This window comes from Pongo pygmaeus, chromosome X, assembly GCF_028885625.2.
Source record: "Pongo pygmaeus isolate AG05252 chromosome X, NHGRI_mPonPyg2-v2.0_pri, whole genome shotgun sequence".
Classification (NCBI taxonomy): Eukaryota; Metazoa; Chordata; class Mammalia; order Primates; family Hominidae; genus Pongo; species Pongo pygmaeus.
Window position 1 is genome coordinate 138,848,746 of NC_072396.2, and position 18,808 is coordinate 138,867,553.

Here is an 18,808-nt window from a genome sequence, read left to right on the forward strand (position 1 = left end):
TAACCAAATTTAAAATACAAACTTTAAAAATTATTTTATAGTTTGTTTCTACTTAAATTTATATAAAACCAGGTTAGTCATGTTTATATATAGTTAGCCAAGTTGCACTTGGTCTGTAAAAAGTATGGGAAAACTCTGATATTGAGTTCTGACTTGTTTCAAACCTTTTCAAACAGATGGTTTTGATACTTTTACTAGCAATATAAAATGGCTTAGATGTAATCTGCGATTGTTCTATCCCTTCATTTAGATTAGAGATCTTTAAAATTTGTGTTTTGCTTTTGAGAATATGTTGCTTAGAATTTTAATGGTTTGAGCACTGTTGTTTTAGGAAGTTGTTTCTTTTATGAAGATTTACCCAATTATTGGTATTCGCATGTTAAAATTGGTGGCCCTTTTTGATCTCTAGATCTTGGCTTTTATAATACAAAACAATATTGTTTCCACTTCTGGACTCGAGATTAGTCCAGATACTTTAAAGTGTTGGTTAAAAATACAGTCGTTAGCAAAATCTAGTCTTTAAGATAAACATGCTGGATAAATAATAACAATTTTTTTTGAGGTGATAAAATATGACGGAAAAAACCTTAGTAGTGCTTTTCTTCTGTTTTCTCCTCACTGAATTCTAGAATTCAGTTGGAAAATCCTTTGTGAAAGATTGAGTACGCTTTTCCACCTTTCATTATTTCAGATTTTAACAGTGCATTTATTTCATTCTCTTTAAGACTGTAGTGGCCCTATATGGTTTTTTTCTTAAACTATTTTTAATTGTTGTGAGTACAGAGTCGGTGTGTATTTATGGGGTACATGAGATATTTTGATACAGGCACACAATGTGAAATAAGCACATCATGGAGAATGGGGTATCCATCCCTATTTCAAACAAGCCAAGTTAAGCTGAGGATTGAGACTATGTTATGCTGTATGTTAAGCTGAGGATTGAGACTCATGATCTGATGAATACAAGTATGAGCACACTGAGACAGGATATTTGAGATAATTAAGAAGGATGATTAATATATACTGATTATGTGGCTAGCTCCCATTTTATTCCCTGGATTTCTGAAGCTGACAGTACCATCTAGTGGTAGGGAGAAGTCACTGCAAACTATATAAAGTAGAATAATTTTGGCCATGTTTTAGCACTGTGACATTTAATAGAGATCTAAATTCATACTTTTCAAGACAACTTTTCTTTTAATGTAACTGGCAGCATTATTATAACTTCAGATTTGTGATACAATTAATTTGAATTTGGGATTCGATGTGTATGTCTATAGAACAGTGGGTGGGGGGCTTGTATCATTTTTATGTATAGTGTGTTTATACTCACATTGTGGACCTTGAAAGAATAATTTTATAATTTAAAGTATTAAAGCTTTATATTTATTGATTTCTGGCTTTTATCACATTGATCTAGCTCAAATTTAGTTGATTTTGAGTGCTTTGTCAGAAACAGAACTTCCAATTATTCCATTGTTCTAATGGGAAACATATGTTCTCCTTTATGATCGTGGTTTATGATGGGAGGTTATAGGATTGTATTTCAGGGACTGTCTTTTAAGAATCGTACTGCACTAAAAAAAAAAAAAAAAAGAATTGTACTGCACTAGTCTCCAGAACAAAGAGGAATTAATATCTATGGTAATGTCTTGGTCATTTGCCATCTGTGGCTCAATACTTACTTTGCTAATACTTAATATGATAAATGCTATTAATATATAATTCGGTCTGCCATGTTAGCTTTATATAAAATGAGCTCTTTTGAAATACTAAATTTAAGAATAATTGCATAATATAGCAATTCAATTTTCCCATCACAAATAAAATATTATTGAATATTAAATACCTAAAACCTATGTCATCAGTTTTGCTTCAGGAAAAAATGGACTGTGAATTTGAAAAGCAATTTAAAAAATCTATATGGAGTTTTTAGCTATTATTATGTCACTAGGTTATTAGAATGCCCGTCCCAGGAACTGTATGTATTTACCTGTTAGTGGTGATGGGCTTAGATAAGTTGCCTATAAAATGATTCGAAACATATAAGAAAGCATTTCTGGGCTGGCGCGGTGGCTCACTCCTGTAATCCCAGCACTTTGGGAGGCCAAAGCTGGTGGATTACCTGAGGTCAGGAGTTCGAGACCAGCCTGGCCAACATGGTGAAACCCCATCTCTACTAAAAATACAAAAATTAGCTGGGTGTGGTGGCACACATCTGTAATCCCAGCTACTCAGGAGGCTGAAGCAGGAGAATTGCTTGAACCCAGGAGGCGGAGGTTGCAGTGAGCCGAGATTATGCCATTTGCACTCCAGCCTGGGTGACAGAGCAAGACTTGGTCTCCAAAATAAAAAGAAAGCATTTCTGATAAAAAATATCTCCCCTATCAATGGTGACAGTTAACTGAGGACAGAGTCCTTCCGGAATTATATACAAGCTGGTAAATATATTTCAGCTACTATTTGCCAGGCCTGTTAGGTAATTGGGGATATAGGGATAAATTAGATGGGTCTCTGCCCCAAAGAGCTTGAAGTCTAATATGAGAGATGTACATTAAATAAATAGTTGCACAATTAATAGGTTACAATTTTAATAAATGCCATGAATGAGAAATTAGAGTGCCATGAGCAAATGTTTGGGGGGAGCTATGAGGAAATTTCATTTAAATTAAGTCTTAAAAGACTAAAGAGGATTGGAGGCACATTCTATGCAGAAGGAACAGGATCTTTGAAGACTTAGATAGGAAGGAACTTGATGCTTCCAAGGAATTGATAGAAAGCTATGTAAGTAAAAGATAGATAGAGGCAGGCATGGTGGTTCATGCCTGTAATCCCAGCATTTTGGGAGGCTCCAGTGAGGAGATGGCTTGAGGCCAGGAGTTTAAGACCAGCCTGGACAACATAGCGAGAACCTCTCTCTACAAAAAATTTAAAAATTAGCTGAGCATGGTGTGCACCTGTAGTCCCAGCTACTCGGGAGGCTGAGGCAGGAGGATTACTTGAGCCCAGAATTTCAAGGCTGCAGGGAGCTACAATCACGCCACTGCACTCCAGCCTAGGCAACAGAGTGAGACTCTGTCTCTTATTCAAACAAACAAAAATGATAGGTAGAGTGGCACATGAGGTTGAGAGAAGAATACGTGGGCCAGATTGGTAGGGATTTTGAATATTATCCTAAGAACAGCAAGAGGTAATTGAGGGTTTTAAGCAAAGAGAATGGCTTGTTGCAGGAATCCTAGTTAGTAATGATAGAAGGCTTGGACCAGAGTTGTAACTACGGGGATGAGCAGAAGTAGACAAATTTGAGAGAGTGTTTGAAGATAGAATTGATGGGACTTAGCAGGTGCGTCCAATATAGGGATAAGGGAAAAGAGATATTGGAGATTACTCCAAGGTTTCTGGCGTATGCAAATGGGTGACTGAGGGTGCCACTTGCTTAGATAACAGGAGAGGTAAAGTAAGCTTATGGGGAAAGTTGATGAGTTAAGTTTGAAAGATCAAGTTTGAGGTACCTATGAGCTAGCTAAGTGGGGATATCAGAGAAGCAGATGGATTGATTATATGGTTCTTGTTCTCAGATTAGAGATCTTGGCTAAAGATAGAAATTTGCCAAGCGTGAGTATAAATAATTGCATCTTTATGAGTGGAGGAAAAATCCCCTAAGGAGAGCGTTCAGAAGAGGAAAGGGCCTAGGACTGAGCCTTGAGGAACTTTAACAATTAAAGGCTGGGTATAGAAAGATGGGACTGCAAAGGGAGAGAAAAAGAATGGCTAGAGAGGTAGGAGGAAAGTCAGATTAGTGTTACATCCTGGAAACCAAAGGAAGGAAGAGAGTAGTTCCTGAAGGAACCAAATGGTCAACTTGGTGGGCTGTTGAAAAAGTATCCATTGGATTCAGTGACAACGGAGCCATGGGTGACCTTAGAAAACAGTTTGGGTAGAGTAATAGGGGCAAAAGCCATATTGATACGCACTCGACAAATGGGAAGTAAGAAGTTGGAGATTTGTGACATGGCATGTTACATACATGTCAAAATCCATAGAATGTACCACACTAAGTACCCTAATGTAAACTGTGGACTTCAGGTGATAATGATATGCCTGTATTTGTTCATCCATTGTAACAAATGTACCACTCTGGTGTAGGATGTTAATAGTAACATGGGTAAGCCTCCTAATATGTTTGCTTGTAAAGGGGCAGGGAATAGTTAGAAGGAAGTTAAAGGGTGGCTTTTTTCCCTTAATTAATAGACTTTATTTTTAGAACAGTTTTTAGGTTCATAGCAAAATTGAGCACAAAGTACAGAGTTCCTGTATATCTCCTGTTCCCCAACCCCTAACATACATACATACACACACACACACACACACACACACACACACACAGCCTATCCACTATTAACATCCCACACCAGAGTGGTACGCTTGTTACAATGGATGAAGCAATATTGGCACATCATTATCACCCAAAGTCCATGGTTTAAATTAGTGCACTCTTGGTGTGGTACATGCTGTGGGTTTTGACATGTGTATAATGACATGTACCTACCATTACAGTATCATACAGAATCATTTGACTGCCCTGAAAATCCCCTGTGCTCCACCTGTTCATCCCTTTTCCCTCCCAAACCTCTGGCAACCACTGATACAGTTACTGTCTCCATAGCTTTGCCTTTTCCAGAATGTCGTAGTTGGAATCATACAGTGTATAGCTTTTTTCAGATTGGCCTCTTTCACTTAATTGCCTTTTATTTTTATTTATTATTTTGAGATAGGGTCTCACTCTATCACGCAGGCTGGAATCCAGTGGCTCAATCACGACTCACTGCAGCCTCAACCTCCCAGGCTCAAGTGATCCTCCCACCTCAGCCTCCTGAGTAGCTAGAACCACAGGCATGTGCCACCACACCCGGCTAATTTTTTTTACATTTTTTTTTTGTAGAAACGGGATCTTGCCACATTGCCCAGGCTGGTCTCGAACTCCTGGGTTCAAGTAGTCCTCCACCTCAGCCTCTCAAAGTACTGGGATTACAAGCGTTGAGCCACCCTCCCAGCCTTTGGCTTTTATTTTATTTTATTTTTTTAGGAGGAGAATTAATTGATACATAGACCCTTAAGAGAAGGGATGCTATGGGCAGGAAGAGATTGAAGGTAAAGGAAAAAGGATTCAGCACCCAAGCAAAACAATTGGCCTGTGATAGAAGGGCATTTCCACTGTAATAAGAGGGAACGAAGAGGTTAAGTGGCTCCTATCTGGTCTGTCTTCTCTGTGAAGGGGAATGTAGCAAAAGGTGTGAGGGTTGGAAGCTGAAGGAAAGAGAACTGTTTGAAAGAATAGCTCTGAAGACTGGGAGAGGAAGTTTGCCTGGAGAAATGTAAGGTTTCCAGAATAGGTTGAGGGCCCTGTTGAGGTTAGTACCCATGAGTTTATGTAGTGGTTCCCAACAGTCAAGTGATGTGACTTTTCCACCAGTAATTCAGGATCCTGTATGTGCATAGAGAAAGTGGCTAGTTGGGTAAATAAAAATTGGGATCTTGCCAAGTGAGTTTAACGAAGTAAAGGGATATGGGAGTTTAGGATATTTGCAAGAGAGCAGTTTGAGCGAGATAGGGAGGGAAGTGACAGCAGGAGAACAAGAAACAAGAAGGCATCAGTGGACTGGAGGTCCTAATAGGGTTGAAGAACAATGAGAACGAAAGTACTTAGGAAAACAAGCATTTGTGGTCCCAGAGTGTGACATAGGGATGTCAGAAATAGAACCATTTTATGTGATTATAAGGTTTTTGAGTGTGGTAAATTGGGGAGAGTAATGCCCAACTTACCAGTACACCAACGCTGCTCCTAGTATTCTAAAGCCCTGTCTGTCCCTTTTCTGATTGTCTTCTCTTCTTAACCACTGTTTTCCTCATCTTACGTCTTCCTAGTTTATGCTCCATCTTCCTCCTCCTAAGTTCTCACATCATTTAACAGTGTGAAGTAGAAGGGGTATCTGGACAGAAAGTCTGCAACTGCCACCCACTAGGTCTTAACTTGGTTAACTTATTCACAAGGCAAAGTGTCCTCATGTATCAAATGAGACTAATATATATATAATTTTAGTTTGGGGGGAGTGGGGGAGGACATAATTAAGTGACAGATATGTGACAAACATTAAAATACAGTGGTGACATCATGGCTGCATCTTACTGTTAAACCTTTCAGGAAAAAATGTGTATGGATATTGAGAGAGAATGAATGATAAAGCAAATGTGGTAAAATATTATTTTTAGAATCTGGGTGAAGGATATACAGGAATTTTTATGACAACTTTTTTTATAAGTCTGAAATTACTTAAAAAGATAAAAAGTGGTGATAAGTGTTAGAATTACAGTGACCACAAAATCCCATGCTTTCTGAGATGGTGTAAAGGAATCTTTTGTGCCTAACCTTGGAGGCTATAGTCTGTATTTTATTCAAGGACCTGGTGGATTCCCTAATGGACAGTTCTGAAACTTTGTATTAGAAATTGCTTGTCAAATGATATAACTCAGTTTATGTTTCAGGAAATAGGGTCACCGTAGGTATATTAAAAGTATCTTAAAAATGTTATAATTTATGTAGATTTGAAGCCTTTACCTGCTTTAATATTCACTTATTGGTTGTTTTTTTGTTTGTTTGTTTTTTTTTTTGGTTGAGACAGAGTCTCATTCTGTCGCCCGGGCTGGAGTGCAGTGGCACGATCTCAGCTCACTGCAACCTCTGCCTCCCTGGTTCAAGTGATTCTCCTGCCTCAGCCTCCCGAGTAGCTGGGATTACAGGCAAGCGCCACCACGCCCAGCTAATTTTTGTGTCTTTAGTAGAGACAGCGTTTCACCATGTTGGCCAAGATGGTCTCGATCTCCTGACCTCGTGATCCGCCCACCTTGGCCTCCCAAAGTGCTGGGATTACAGGCGTGAGCCACCACACCTGGCCACAGTTTGCATTACTTTTATTAAATGGAAATATAGGGAGATTTTGATGTTGGTATTAAGCTCTTTAAAAACCTTTAAATTGAATAGACTTATGAAGTACTGGGAAGGCAGTATTATACACTGGTTAAGAGTATGGGCTTTGAAATAAGGTCTGTATTTGAATCTTAGCTCTGCCACATCCTAGGCACATGATCTGGGGCAAATTATTTGATCACTCTCAGAGGAGAGCCTTAGATGTTGCATCTGTAAAATTTGGGGGATTTTTTTAAAAAACCTACCTCATAGGATTATTCTAAGGATTAAATGAAAAATAATGCGTGTACAACTCTAAACAATGGCTCAGTACAGGCATACCTTATTTTATTGCACTTCAGTTTATTGTGCTTCACAGATAACTGCATTTTTTACAAATTGAAGGTTTGTGGCAACCTTGCATTGAGCAAGTCTTTTGGCATCATTTTTTCCGACAGGATGTGCTCACTTTGTTTCTGTCACATTTTGGCAGTTCTCACAATATTTCAAACCTTTTCATTTTTTTATCCGTTATGGTGATCTGTGATCAATGATCTTTGATATTACTATTGCAAATTGTTTAGGGACATCATGAACCGTGCCCATGTAAGACAGTGAACTTAATTGATAAATGTGGTGTGTGTTCTGGCTGCTTCCCCAACCAGCCATTCTCCATCTCTCTCCCTCTTTTTGGGCTTCCCTATTCTCTAAGACATAACAGTATTGAAATTAGACCAATTAATAACCCTATAATGGCCTCTTAAGTGTTTAAGTAAAAGGAAGAGTTGTACCTTTCTCACTTTATATCCAAAGCTGAAATTATTAAGCTTAGTGAGGAAGGCATGTTGAAAGCTGAGACAGGCCAAAAGCTAGGCCTCTTGTACCAAACAGCCAAGTTGTGAATGCAAAAGAAAAGTTCTTGGAGGAAGTTAAAAGTGCTATTCCGGGGAACACACAAATGATAAGAGAGTGAAACAGCCGTATTGCTGTATGGGGAAAGTTTTAGTGGTCTGGATAGAAGATCAAACCAGCCACAACATTCCCTTAAGCCAAAGCCTAATCCAGAGCAAGCCTCTAATTCTTCAATTCTATGAAGGCTGAGAGAGGTGAGGAATCTACAGAAGAAAAGTTTGAAGCTGGCAGAGGTTGGTTCATTAGATTTAAGGAAAGAAGTCTCCATAACAATAAAGGTGCAAGGTGAAAGCAGCAAGTGCTGATGTAGAAACTATGGTGAGTTATACAGAGGATCTAGCTAAGATCATTGATGAAGCTGCCTACACAAAACAACAGATTTTTAATATCAATGAAACAGCCTTGTATTGGAAGAAGATGCCATCTAGGACATTCATAGCTAGAGAGATGTCAATGCCTGGCCTCAAAGCTTCAAAAGACAGACTGAGTCTTGTTAGGGGCTAATGCAGCTGGTGACTTTAAAGCCAATCCTCATTTACCATTTTAAAAATCCTAGGGCCCTTAAGAATTACAATAAATCTACTCTGTTTATGCTCTATAAATGAATGATAGCACATCTGTTTATAGCATGGTTTACTGAATATTTTAAGCACACTCTTGACACCTACTGCTCAGAGAAAATGATTCCTTTCAAAATATTACTGCCTATTGACAATGCATCTGGTCATCCAAGAGCTCTGATGGAGATCTACAAGGAGATGAATGTTGTCTTCATGCATGCTAGTACAGCATTCATTCTGCAGTCCATAGAGCCCATGGATCAAGGAGTACTTTGGACTTTCAAGTCTTATTATTTAAGAAATACATTTCATGAGGTTGTAGCTGCCATACGTAGTGATTTCTGTGATGAATCTGAGCAAGGTAATTAAAAACCTTCTGGAAAGGATTCATAATTCTGGATGCCATTGAGAACATTTGTGATTCAAGGGCAGAGGTCAAGATATCGATGTTAACGGGAATTTGGAAGAAGTTTATTCCAACCCTCACGGATGACTTTGAGAGGTTCAAGACTTCGGTGGAGGAAGTCACTGCAGATGTGGTAGAAATAATAGCAAGAGAACTAGAATTAGAAGTGGAGCCTGAAGATGGGACTGGATTGCTGCAATCTCATGATCAAACTTTAACAGATGAGGAGTTGCTTCTTATGGATGAACAAAGAAAGTAGTTTCTTGAGATAGAGTGTACTTCTGGTGAAGATGCTGTGAACATTGTTGAAACGACAACAAAGGGTTTATAATATTCTGTAAACATGGTTGATAAAGCAGTGGCAGGGTTTTGAGAGGATTGACTCTAATTTTGAAAGAAGTTTTCCTGTGGGTAAAATGCTATCAAACAGCATCTCATTCTATAGAGAAATCTTTCACAAAAGAAAGAGTCCATCAATGTGGCAAACTTCAGTGTTGTCTTAATTTAAGAAATTGTCATAGCCACCCCATCTTTCAGCCATCCACCACCTTGATCAGTTAGCAGCCAACAGCATCAAGGCAAGACCCTTCACCAGCGAAAAGATTACAGCTTACTGGAAAGCCCAGATGATTGTTAGCATTTTTTAGCAATAAAGTATTTTTAATGAAGGTACATACCTTTTTTTATGCATAATGCTATTATACACTTAGTAGACTACAATATAGTGTAAACATAACTTTTAAATGCACTGGGAAATGAAAAGATTCATGTGATTTGCTTTATTGCGATAACTTGCTTTACTGTGGTAGTCTGGAACCAAACCCACGATATCTTGAAGATGTCTGTCAATACTGTGTTCTATATCATTATTATTCCTTTAAACTTCCACCTGCTTTTATCACCATCTTTTCATGTGCTCTTCCTTAGATGACAATGGAATTTAAATTCTTTGTACTTTAACTTGAAAAATTTTAGTAGTGTATTCATATTGTGGTCTTTGCACCGTGTAAAACTGACTCCATATTCTTTTTTTGTTTGTTTGTCTCATTCTGTCGCCCAGACTGGAGTGCAGTGGTGCGATCTCGGCTCACTGCAGCCTCCACCTCCTGGGTTCAAGCGATCCTCCCACCTCAGCCAAGTAGCTGGGATTATAGGCGCCTGCCACCATGCCCAGATAATTTTTGTATTTTTAGTAGAGACAGGGTTTTGCCACATTGGCCAGGCTGGTCTCGAATTCCTGACCTCAGGTGATCTACCCACCTCAGCCTCCCAAAGTACTGGGATTACAGGCGTGAGCCACCACGCCCGGCCGACTCCATATTCTTTCTGATTCACCCATGTGCAGAGTACTGTGTTAGGCATTGTGTATGCTCATCTGTGATTTAGCACACTGTACAAACTTTCATTATAGGAAATTTCAAACTTAGGCAAAACTAGAAATAACAGCATAACGTTTCATCTTTACCCCCCACTCACTTTCTTCATTTGGATTATTTCGAAGTAATCCCAGACATCAGATTTCATTTTAGCACACTTTAGTAATAATGTATTTTGGGTGTATGTTACAAATTTGTATATTCATGTGTATGTATATATGCATGTGTTTGTATGTGCATGTGTATGTATATTATATATAAACATACATGTATGTATATAATATATATATACATACATGTTTGTATATATATATCAAGTAAATCAAGTAAATGATTTATATATATATATAAATATATATATATATAAAAATCATTTACTTGATACCTTTCCTGAAAAAGCAGGAAGCTGAGTTCACAAATGACTCCGCACATACAGAGTAAATGCACATCACATTTACACTGGAAAAGGCAGGGCGAATGTCCTCCAGTTTTCCTTTTGCAGCAACCATGAAGATTCAAAGCAGAGGTGGTGATGCTTGCCTCAGTCTTAATGCCTGTCCTTTTTCTTTCTTTTTTTTTTTTTTTTTTTTTTTTTTTAACTCTGACAAACATTTATTGAGTACCTACAAGGTGTGAGCACCTTGGAGAATTAAAGAGTCCCCATGTGGACAAAGAGCTTACAGTCTACACAAGATATGCCAAGAGTAGTAACTAACAATTAAATAGAATTTTATAGTTTACGAAGCATTTTTCACAAGTAATTTCTTAAAGCAGCCTTGTAAGAAAGGTATTAACATTAGTCCCATTTGACACATGAAGACACTTGTGAATGGTAAGTAACTTAACCAAGTTAAGACCTAGTAAGTGGCAATTTCAGATGTTCTGTCCAGATATCCTTTCTACTTCACACTGTTAACTGATGTGAGAACTTAGGAGGAGGAAGGTGGAGCATAAACGAGGAAGTTGTAAGATGAGGAAAACATTGGTTACTAAGAGAAGAGAATCAGGAAAGGGATAGACAGGGCTTTACAATACTAGGAAGAGAGTTGGTGTCCTGGTACGTTGGGCATTCCCCTCTCCATAGGGGCCATACCAGAGGAGAACAGAAGGGTAATAGAGAGAGGCCTGGCCATTCTAACGTGACACAGACATCTGCAAGCTGTGCTGATAAGAGGCTGGGAATGTTTGGTGGCTCGGGAAGGAGGACAACCCTATTTTGTCGCCTGCCTTATCAGCCTGGATTTTTAGAAATTGCAGCTGTGAATATAAATGTAAAGTTTTACTTTTTATCGTATTTATTTTGAATAGATACATGAACATTGTACAAAAATCAGGCTTTCCTGTCACCCGTGCCCTTGTATCTGTTTCTGAATTCTTTTGCTAAAAGCAGACACTACTGTCTGTGAGTTTCTTGTGTATCCTTCCAGACCAATTATGTGCATACATAAGCATAACTGTTCTTTTTCTAACATCCAGGAGCATATGGAAATATGTATTTCCATGACAATGAATATTACTATTTTAAGAGCATACTTGTAGTTATTCACTGACATATATATTTGTTCCAGCTCTGCCATTCTCTAGCTTTGTGACCTTGGGCAAAATTACTTAACCTTTCTAAACTTCCTTATCTGTAAAACAGGGCGATAGTGGGTGGAGGGGGTGTTGGGAAGATGACCGTTACAACTTTGTGGAATGATTGTGAGGCTCAAATGAGATAATGCATATAAACCACATAGCGTATCTGGTATAGTGAAAACTTAAAAGCTCAAATGTTAGCTCTTACTATTCTATTTCCAACTTATACACACATATTTACAAATGAAAGCTGTTAAGATACTGTACAAGTGAGCAAAGATAAATGGAGAAAGTGTTCATCACATTTGTAACAGCAAAAACACTGAAAACTTACAAGTCATAACCATAGGGGGCTGGTTAAATACGATGGATTACTATTAGCTCTTATATGGAAGGAGGTAAATTCCTATATACTGACATGGAAAGTTGTCAAGCTATATTAAGTGGAAAAAGCAAGATGCAGAATAGTGTGCTTAGAATGCCATTTGTGTGTATATCATTTTAAAAAAACGTGCATATGCAGAGAAAATAATAGCATTTATTGAAAGCGTCTTATGTGCCAGGCACTGTTTTAAGTATTTTACATGCACTAATTCATGTAATTCATTTAAGAACACCCTGAGGTAGGTTTCAGGTCCAAAGATACACAGTATGTGAAAGATGCAAGATTCAAACCGAGGCTCTTATACACTGAGGTTGAGAAAAGAAGCAGTTAACAGTGCTTTCCTGGGTGGGAGGTCAGGAGGTTAGGGAGGGAGGCAGGTTAGGGAGACTGAGGAGCCAACTGGGAGCACAGAGCAGGTGGAAGTAGAAGGTGAAAGGAAGATTTTCACTTTTTTTAATTTTTATTTTGAGAGTCGCTCTGTCTCCCAGGCTGGAGTGCTGTGGCGTGATCTCGGCTCACTGTAACCTCCGCCTCCCGGGTTCAAGTGATTCTCCTGCCTCAGCCTCCCAAGTAGCTGGGATTACAGGCATGTACCACCACACCTGGCTAATTTTTGTATTTTTAGTAGAGACGGGGTTTCACCATGTTGGTCAGGTTGGTCTTGAACTCCCGACCTCAAACAATCCACCTGCCTTGGCCTCCCAAAGTGCTGGGTTTACAGGCGTGAGCCACTGAGTCCAGGCCTAAGGATTTATCTATTAATAAGGTTGGTTATATCTGTTTTTTCATGATTACAAATAATACTGCAACAATTTCCCTTGTACATAATATACTTATGTACTTATACGAGTGACTCTGTAAGATAAAAGTCTTAGAAACGGGGTTGCCAAGTCAAAGGGTCTATGCATTTAACACAGGGCATAGACCTGTCACATGGCTTCTGAAACTGTTTACCCAGTTTATGTTCCCACCAACAGTGTCTAATTCCCATACCTGTGCTAGGTATTATGTCTTTAATTTTTGTCTGATTATTTCATTTAATTTTAATTTCCATTATCACTGGTGAGGTTGGGCCTCTGTTCATGTTTTTTTGTCATTTACATTTCTTTTGTGAATTGCCTTTTCCTATCCTTTGTGCATTTTTCTCTTGGGGTTTGTCTTTTTAAAATTGATATGCAGGTGTTCTCTGTAATATAGATATTCTGTCACTATATGCAAATGATCTTCCAATTTATTTATTTATTTATTTTGAAACAGAGTTTCGCTCCTGTCACCAGGTTGGAGTGCAGAGGCGCGATCTTGGCTCACTGCAGCCTCTGCCTCCCAAGTTCAAGCAATTTTCCTGCCTCAGCCTCCCGAGTAACAGGCACCCTGCCACCATGCCCGGCTAATTTTTGTATTTTTGGTAGAGACGGGGTTTCGCCATGTTGGCCAGGCTGGCCTCGAACTCCTGACTTCAGGTGATCTGCCCGCCTCAGCCTCCCAAAGTGCTGGGATTACAGGCCTGAGCCACTGCACCGGGCCCAATTTATTTCTTTTAACTTAGTTTATGGTGCCTTTAGCTGTACAAAAGTTACTAATTTTTAGTCAAATCTCCCAGTCTTTTCCTTTAGGGCTTCTTATATGTCCTGATCCAAGATTATTTTTTAAAATTCTCCTCTCTTTTCTCCTATTATATTCATAGTTTACTTTACAATTAGATTTTTAATCCATCTCCTAACTTTTTCATATAGTATGAGGTATCCATTTTTTAAAAATGGATAGCCAGTTGTGCCATTATGTCTTTTCCACTCATCTGAAATGCCACCATTATCATATTTTCAATTTTCATGTGCACGTGGGTCTGTTTTCAAACTTGGAGATTCTCTTCCACTGATATATGTCTATTCTTGTGCCAGTGGTTTAACTGCTGTTGCTGTATGGTATATTTTGATATCTTCTTTTCAAAAGGATACTCTTGTGTATTCTTTTTTTCATTTTGTGTATTCTCGTCCGTTTTCCAGAAAACCACAGAATCAACTTTAACTTTCATTTCATTAAGTCAGATTAGTGAGAGCTGATTTTCTGTCTATCATGTTCATTCAGAAACATAGTCTATCTCTCCATTTAGGGGCACTTGTTTTATATTTTCTTTCTAACACATATTTTGTTGGGTTTATTGTACCTTTTTTTTTTTTAACTTGTATTTCAGATTCAGGGGGGTGCATGTGCAGGTTTGTTACCTGAGTATATGATATGATACTGAGGTTTGGAGTATGAATGATGCCATTACCCAGGTACTGGGCATAGTACCCATTAGTTAGTTTTTCAGCCCTTGCCCTTCTCCCTCTCTCCTCCCTCTGGTAGTCCCCAGTTTCTATTACTGCCATCTCCATGTTCATGAGAACCCAGTGTTTAGCTCCCACTTATAAGTGAGAGCATGTTGTATTTGGTTTTCTGTTCCTGCCATATCCTGATTGCCACAAAGGACACAATTTCATTCTTTTTTATGGCTACAGGGTATTCCATGTAGCAGGGTATTCCACACCAAACCACATTTTCTTTATCCAGTCCACCGTTGATGCACACCTAGGTTGATTCGTTGTCTTTGCTATTATGAATAGTGCTGCGGTGAACATACCAGTGCATGTGTCTTTTTGGTGGAACGATTTGTTTCCTTTTGAATATATACCCAGTAATGGTATTGCTGGGTCAAATAGTAGTTCCGTTTTATGTTCTTTGAGAAATTTCCAAACTGCTTTCCACAGTGGCTGAGCTAATTTACATTCCCACCAACAGTGTATAAACATTCCCTTTTCTCCACAGCCTCACTAGCATCTATTGTTTTTTGACTCTTTAATAATAGCCATTCTGACTGATGTGAGATGGTATCTCATTGTGGTTTTTATTTTAGCTTTTAATAACTATTTAAAGTCTACTGTTTTGATAGGTGAAAATGATATATCACTTAATTTGCACTTTGATGCTGGAGAAGTTAAATATTTTTAAACTATACTTATTAACTACTTATATTCTGAGAATTATCTGATTATATCCTTGATCTGTTTTTCTATTTGGGTCTTAATCTTGTATGAGCTTATCATATCATAATGATACTAATTCTTTGTCAGAGGTACAGCAGAAGCAGATATTTTTCCAGTTTATTTTATTTTATTTTATTTTTGAGACAGAGTCTTGCTCTGTCACCCAGGCTGGAGTACAGTGGCATGATCTCGGCTCATTGCAACCTCTGCCTCCCGAGTTCAAGTGATTCTCCTGCCTCAGCCTCCCCAGTAGCTGGGTTAACAGGCACGCGACACCATACCCAGCTAATTTTTTTTTGGAGTTTTAGTAGAGACAGGTTTTCACCTTGTTGGCCAGGCTGGTCTTGAACTCCTGACCTCAAGTGATCCAACCGCCTCAGCCACCGCGCCCGGCCTTTTTCCAGTTTATTGTTTGCCTTTTAACTTACCACTTTTTTTTTTTTTTTTTTTTTTGAGATGGAGTCTTGCTCTGTCGCCCAGGCTGGAGTGCAGTGGCGCGATCTGGGCTTACTGCAAGCTCCACCTCCTGGGTTCACACCATTCTCCTGCCTCAGCCTCCCGAGTAGCTGGGATTACAGGCATGCACCACCATGCCCAGCTAGTTTTGTATTTTTAGTAGAGATGGGGTTTTTCCATGTTAGTCAGGTTGGTCTCAAACTCCCGACCTCAGGTGATCCGCCCACGTTGGCCTCCCAAAGCACTGGGATTACAGGCATGAGCCACCGCACCTGGCCCAAATTTACCACTTTTTAATTTATACTTTTCAGAAGTTTGAAAGTCTAATATAGTTAAATATATGAATCTTTCATGACTTTTACTATTGATGTTAAAGTTGTTAAACATTTTTGTGGAATGGTTTCATATTTAGAACAAATATGCCATGTGGGAAACTAATCATGTTGGCTTGATAATGGAATCAGTTCTTAAGTAATTTTTATAGATGTTTAATAATATTATTTATTAAACATCTTATTTGTTTATTGTTATTTATTAAACAACTATTAAATGTTATTTAATAGTGTTATGTATGGTGTTAGTGATGCTTATTTTCATAATAGATAACTGAATATATTATATGTGTATACATATGTGTAAAACAATGTTTTATGTATACATACACATAGATGTCTTAGAATGATTGAAACAGTTATGATTTTTCGTTTTGAGAATTTTTAATATTTGGCAAGTGCAAGTAATTCTTTTTTGAGATGGAATCTTGCTCTGTCGCCCAGGCTGGAGTGCAGTGGCACAATCTCGGCTCTCTGCAACCTCCGCCTCCCGGGTTCAAACAATTCTTCTGCCTCAGCATCCCGATTAGCTGGGGCTACAGGTGCGCGCCACTAAGCCCGGCTAATTTTTTGTATTTTTAGTAGAGACGGGGTTTCACCATATTGGCCAGACTGGTCTCGAACTCCTGACCTCGTGATCTGTCCACCTCGGCCTCCCAAAGTGCTGGGATTACAGGGGTGAGCCACCGCGCCCAGCCAAGTGCAAGTAATTCTAACAGCTTTTAGTGAAATTCCATGTCTTAAAAATTGTCAGTTTGAATATTTAAATTAAGTAGTATATTCTGACATGAAATTTGCTATCATGTTAAGGAGAGAAAACATCTTTAATTGACTTCTCTGTCTTCACGGGAAGTTATTCATGTGAATTTATTTTGTTGCCTATAAAACACTATCCAATAACTTTTACCTTTTCCACTTAACTCCCTCAAGTCCTACCAGAGCTATGTGAAGTTGCACTCATGTAAATTGTTATTAACTGTTTTGCAAACAACCTAATACTTGTAGTTCCCTTAATTTATATATATATTCAAGTATACCAACTGAATTGCCCTTTTCTTATAATAAATGTGCTTTCATTTCTAATAAACACCCTTCAAAGTAGTAGGAAAGATATTAACATCTGAGCATAGGAGTTGATATGCTTTCTCATTGAGAAATTAGTCTCTAGAATTATAATCAATAACATGGTAAAGGAAAAAATGGTGAAAATATTAGAGCTGTGCCTAAAACTTTCCATAGTTTGACCCTATGGCAAGTGAACATTTGGTTTTTATTACCCTTTTAAACACTAAATATTAATACATTATCTTATACAGAGGCCCTCAACAAATAAAATATTTATAGTAAACTACTGATGAAACACCTTTCATTATGGTAGAAATTCTTTTCAGATTACTGAGAAATGCAGTTCTCAAATTTCTGCTTAAGTTTTGCTTAATTCATTAAAGCATATGCAACTAACTTGCAACATACTTTTTTTACTGCTTGTATTAGAAATTCTTTTTGTACTTAATATTTGTTTAATTAGTTGATCCATTAGTTCAATTGTAAATGACTTCCTTGTTGAATTTGTTCATTCAGTTTTCATGATCGTTTGAAGAGTAACCTAGACCAGTGTTGTCCAATAGAACTTTCCTGTGACAGTGGCAACAGTCCTGTATTTGTGCTGTCTAATACAGTTGCAACTAGCCACATGTAGCCAATAAGCTCTTGCAGTGCGGTCAGTGTGACTAAGAAACTGAAGTTTTAATTTTATTTAATTATAACTGACTTAAATTTTTTAAAGCCACATGTTGCTAGTGGCTACTACATTGAATAGCACAGTTATATCTATTTTCATTAGTTTTCCAAGTTACAGTAAGTGTATTTTCTAGGTAAGTGTTCTAATTTTACAAACTCTTTGAAACCTATGGTAAAAAAAAAAAAAAATGCAAAAGCAAACTCTAAAAATTAATTTACTAAACTATTTGTATTTGATTTTTATTGCATTTATCTGAAACATTGGGTGGCTTTATTGAGCATACCAGAGACCATTTCTTCTCATTTCTGGAGACAGTTTCATTCTAAGGAGAAACATATGTCCTAAAGACCCATGAACTAATACTTATTTTGAGATTGGTCTATAAAAAGTTTTTGTTCATTTTTAAGCAGCTGATTTAGAAGAAAGTTTTAATGAACATGAACTGGAGCCCTCATCACCTAAAAGTAAAAAGAAAAGTCGCAAAGGAAGGCCAAGAAAAACTAATTTTAAAGGGCTGTCAGAAGATACCAGGTCCACATCCTCCCATGGAACAGATGAAATGGAAAGTAGTTCCTATGTAAGTAAAAAAAACTGTTGGATTCTTACTTTTGTTGCACCATGAATATTTCATTTAAACTATCTATAGGTAAAGTTCATCATTTGAAATGTTAAGTAAGCTTGAAATACTGATAGCATATTTTCATGATTTTTTTTAAGTTCTTTTTTTCTTTTACATTTGCAGAGAGATAGATCTCCACACAGAAGCAGCCCTAGTGACACCAGGCCTAAATGTGGATTTTGCCATGTAGGGGAGGAAGAAAATGAAGCACGAGGAAAACTGCATATATTTAATGCCAAGAAGGCAGCTGCCCATTATAAGTGCATGGTAAGCATGATTCTTTTAAGCCCAATTTTGTTTTTTTGTTGTTTGTTTTTCTTTGTTTCCCCTGTGATCTAAAAGCCCAAATGATTTTTTAAAAAAAAAATCATTTAGCTAGTAACCAAAAAACTTCCCCCCACCAGCATTAGTATTTTAGAGTTATAAATAGTACATCTTGTAATCCCAAATCTTAAT

At 37.9% G+C, this 18,808-nt stretch overlaps 1 protein-coding gene across 4 annotated transcripts in view; it reads left to right on the forward strand.

Moving 5' to 3' along the window:
• The window catches only part of PHF6 (PHD finger protein 6), a 55,483-nt gene that overhangs the window by 22,071 nt on the left and 14,604 nt on the right, over positions 1-18,808 (forward strand). For 2 of the 4 annotated variants that reach the window (XM_054471395.2, XM_054471396.2), the window contains exons 6-7: positions 18,141-18,310; positions 18,476-18,619. In XM_054471395.2, coding sequence (XP_054327370.1) covers positions 18,141-18,310; positions 18,476-18,619 — 314 coding nt within the window. The remainder of the gene's footprint in view (positions 1-18,140; positions 18,311-18,475; positions 18,620-18,808) is intronic. The other 2 variants (XM_054471399.2, XM_054471398.2) reach the window with 1 other exon arrangement.